General features: G+C 56.8%; 1 protein-coding gene across 1 annotated transcript in view; it reads right to left on the bottom strand.

The window, feature by feature from the left end:
- Positions 1–2489, bottom strand: part of ROR1 (receptor tyrosine kinase like orphan receptor 1) — a 432169-nt gene extending 429680 nt beyond the window's left edge. The window contains exon 1 of the mRNA XM_003793137.2: positions 2031–2489. Coding sequence (XP_003793185.1) covers positions 2031–2112 — 82 coding nt within the window. The 5' untranslated portion in view covers positions 2113–2489. The remainder of the gene's footprint in view (positions 1–2030) is intronic.
- Between the last annotated feature and the right edge of the window lie 588 nt (positions 2490–3077).

Raw genomic sequence — 3077 nt, 5'->3', positions numbered from 1 at the left:
AGCAAAATAGAAAAGTGATAGGAAAAATGCTGAGCATTTGTTTTTAATAAATAAATAAAACATATTTCCCCTTATGCAGATTTCCAGAGCCACTAGCTCAGTCACCTTAGGAACGCTTGGTGGTTTCCTCAGAGGAAAAAGTCAGAAACCAGAAAAAAATCAAACATTCACAAAAATGACAAGAGTTTTATAAGACAAGAAATAAGACAATAATAAAATATTTGAGCTCATTATTAAAGAGTATGCAACAGGCAATACTTTCAAAAAAATTGTACAAGCTTGTAAACAGTTGAAGGAGGCAGAATTTGGATAGCTGCCTCTAACAAGGGCAAAACCATTGCATACACATTTATTAAAAGGCAGGTGATCCCCCTCTTCCCCCAGGTGCTATGATTTAAAGCAACCACTGTTGAAAGGTTAAGTACAAAGTCAAGGAACACAGGGAGAAAAATAACTGAATTAATCGAGGCCCCAAGCCAGGAGCCCTACCTTCGAATCGCCCTGTTTATCCCCACCTCAATTTGCTGGGCAACCCGATTTCAAAACTTCAGAAGGACGTTTATATTATGTAGGCAGCATGGCACATTTTTCACTTTTCACCCAGGTGTTGTGGCACAGAGCCAGCTGTTTGGCTCACCCAGCAAAACATCCACGTGACCAAATGTTTACATTTCATTAGGACTTTTCAACGCGAAGGTGCACTCCCCGCTGACGCGCATCTTAATTACAATTAGGAGCAGCATTTACCCCGAGGAGCCTCCAGATTAGCACAACCACATGGTAGGATCCGTTTCAGAAGTCATCCTCAGAGAACGCTGCTCCCATTTCCCAAAAATCATCTCCAAGAAATCAAAATTCGCACCAACTTCCTTCCAGAGCATGTGTTCTACCGAGAAAGTTATTAGCGAACTTTTAGTAAAAACTAATTCTGTATTCATAGTCCGAGTAGTGAATAGCTCTTGTCCCTCTCAACTGCTAAGCAGCCCCACCGCCTTTTCTTTTCCTAAGCTATGGGAGCTCCCTTGGAAGATGCATAATAAAAGAGCTGAGACCTATTTCTCAGCACAGGTTTGGGCTGGGGGGGGGGGGCACAGAATGCAAGGGCTCCAGGAACCCCTCAAAGGATGCATGTTAAAAGTGAGGCCCACGACCCCGGAGACTTGAATCAACTTTCCCCCTCCAGCCTCCAAAGAATGAATCGGTTGTCTCCACAGGCGCAGCCGGACTCTTCCCTCTCATTGTGTCCGGGCTGGGACGCAGCGAGAGTCCCCGATTCCCGCAGCGAGCTAAGACGCCCGGGCTTGCGGCGAAGTCTCTCTCCAACCGTGGCGATTGTATTTGGAGATTGCCAAAATCAAGTGTACGCAGAGGGCTCTCCCCCGAATTTGTAACACGCACTCACGCACACACACGTGCACACCCAGGGCACTCTGGAGCTGCAGGCCACCTTTGACAGCAGTTTGCACAAAGTAGCCGCGGCGGCAGCGGCACACACGTTTCAGCCTCCATGGGGACCCGGGAGGGCCGCGAGCGGTGGAGACGCGAGGCCGCCAGAGCCCGGAGGACCAGGCTTTTGTTTGCGTGGGTCTGCGGGCCGCCTGGGCTCTCGCAGGCTCCGCTGAAAATACGAACTCTGTCCTGGACCGAGCTTTCCGGGACGGCTCGCTCTTTGGGGACAGGACAGACTCCCCTGAACACCGACGAGGCGCGTCAGGGATCCCGGGAGACATGGCGGGACGACCAGCACGGAAGTCTCCGATCGCCCCAGGACTCCCAAACCGCCCCACGCTTCCCGTCAGCGCTGACACCCGCCGCTAGGCGCCAGGAAAAAGTTCACGCCGCGCCCCGGCCCGCAGCGGGGCTCCGGGACCGATCCGCGCCCCACCCCCGCGCTGGGAGCCCCTCGCGGTCCCCGGCCGGCCAGCGAGGCGGCGCGGCGCTTCCCGTGCACGGAGCGTGGGGCCCCCGGGAGGGTCGCAGAGGGCCGGGGCCGGGCGCCTGGGGACCACGGGCGCGCCGGGACCTCTTACCTTGGGCGGCAGCCCCGCGCGCGGCCAGCAGCAGCGCGGCCAGCAGCGGCAGGGGCGTCCCGCGGCGGCGCGGCCGGTGCATTCCTCCTCTCGCGGCGGCGGCTCCCAGGCCGCGCGCAGAACATCCACGGGCTCTCCGCGGGCTCCTGGCCACTTCGTCCCGGCCGCCGCCCTCACAGGATGCCGGGAGCGTTTACAAAGCCCTTTGTCCCTCTAACCTGCTCCCTCGCCTCGGGCCGGCCGGCTCAGGAACCCGGGAGGGCAGTCCCTCTCCGGCCCCCGGAGGTAGCCTCCCCTTCCCAGCCGGTCAGCGCCGAACTGTCCGGGTCCCACTAGAGGGCGGCGAGTCTGCCCGGCTCGGGCTCAGGAGAGCGCACCCTGCTCCCGGGGGCTGCCGTCCGGGGCTCCCTCGGTGGCCGCGCGGCGCCTGCTCCCGCTTTCGCACTCGCCCAACTTGTCACTTTGCACCGACTCTGCGCCCCGCGCCCCAGCCGGGACCAATGGCAGGCGGGGCCGGGCTGGCGACACAGCGCCCTCTGCTGCCGCCCCTCGGCACTTGCACCCTCCGGACTTCGCGCAAAGTCCTTGGCTCGCGCGCGGCAGGCTCGCACCGCCACTCCGCCTACAAACCCTAAGTAGAACCGAACCTGGGGGAGCCCTCAGGGCTACTCGCCAGAAGGGGAAACTGAGGTGCAGGGAGATGAGTCTGGGCTCTCAAACCAGTTCGTAGCTGAATGACCTGGGAGGCTCAGGTCCAGCAGCCTCAGCTCTGCCACCGTTAGCTGTGTGGTTAGTAATATAGCATTATTGGTATCATTTAATTTCCTTTGATCTTCTTTGACCCTTACCCAATGATTTATGTTCTTTTGTCTTTCCTGTATGTTTTCGTTGCATTGAAATCTATGTCATCTGTCCTTGTCCCTTCCGGAAACTCTTGTGAATGTCCCGTGCTCTCTTGAAAGAAGCTGTTTCTCTGTGTTCAGAATATGAAGGCGGAACACCGTGCAGTTTGATCTGTAGATTTATTATGTTATTCGGGCCTTCTGT

The sequence above is a fragment of the Otolemur garnettii genome, unplaced genomic scaffold (assembly GCF_000181295.1).
Source record: "Otolemur garnettii isolate 467f Iridium unplaced genomic scaffold, OtoGar3 scaffold00066, whole genome shotgun sequence".
NCBI classification, from domain to species: Eukaryota; Metazoa; Chordata; class Mammalia; order Primates; family Galagidae; genus Otolemur; species Otolemur garnettii.
This window is presented reverse-complemented; position numbering and strand designations above follow the sequence as displayed.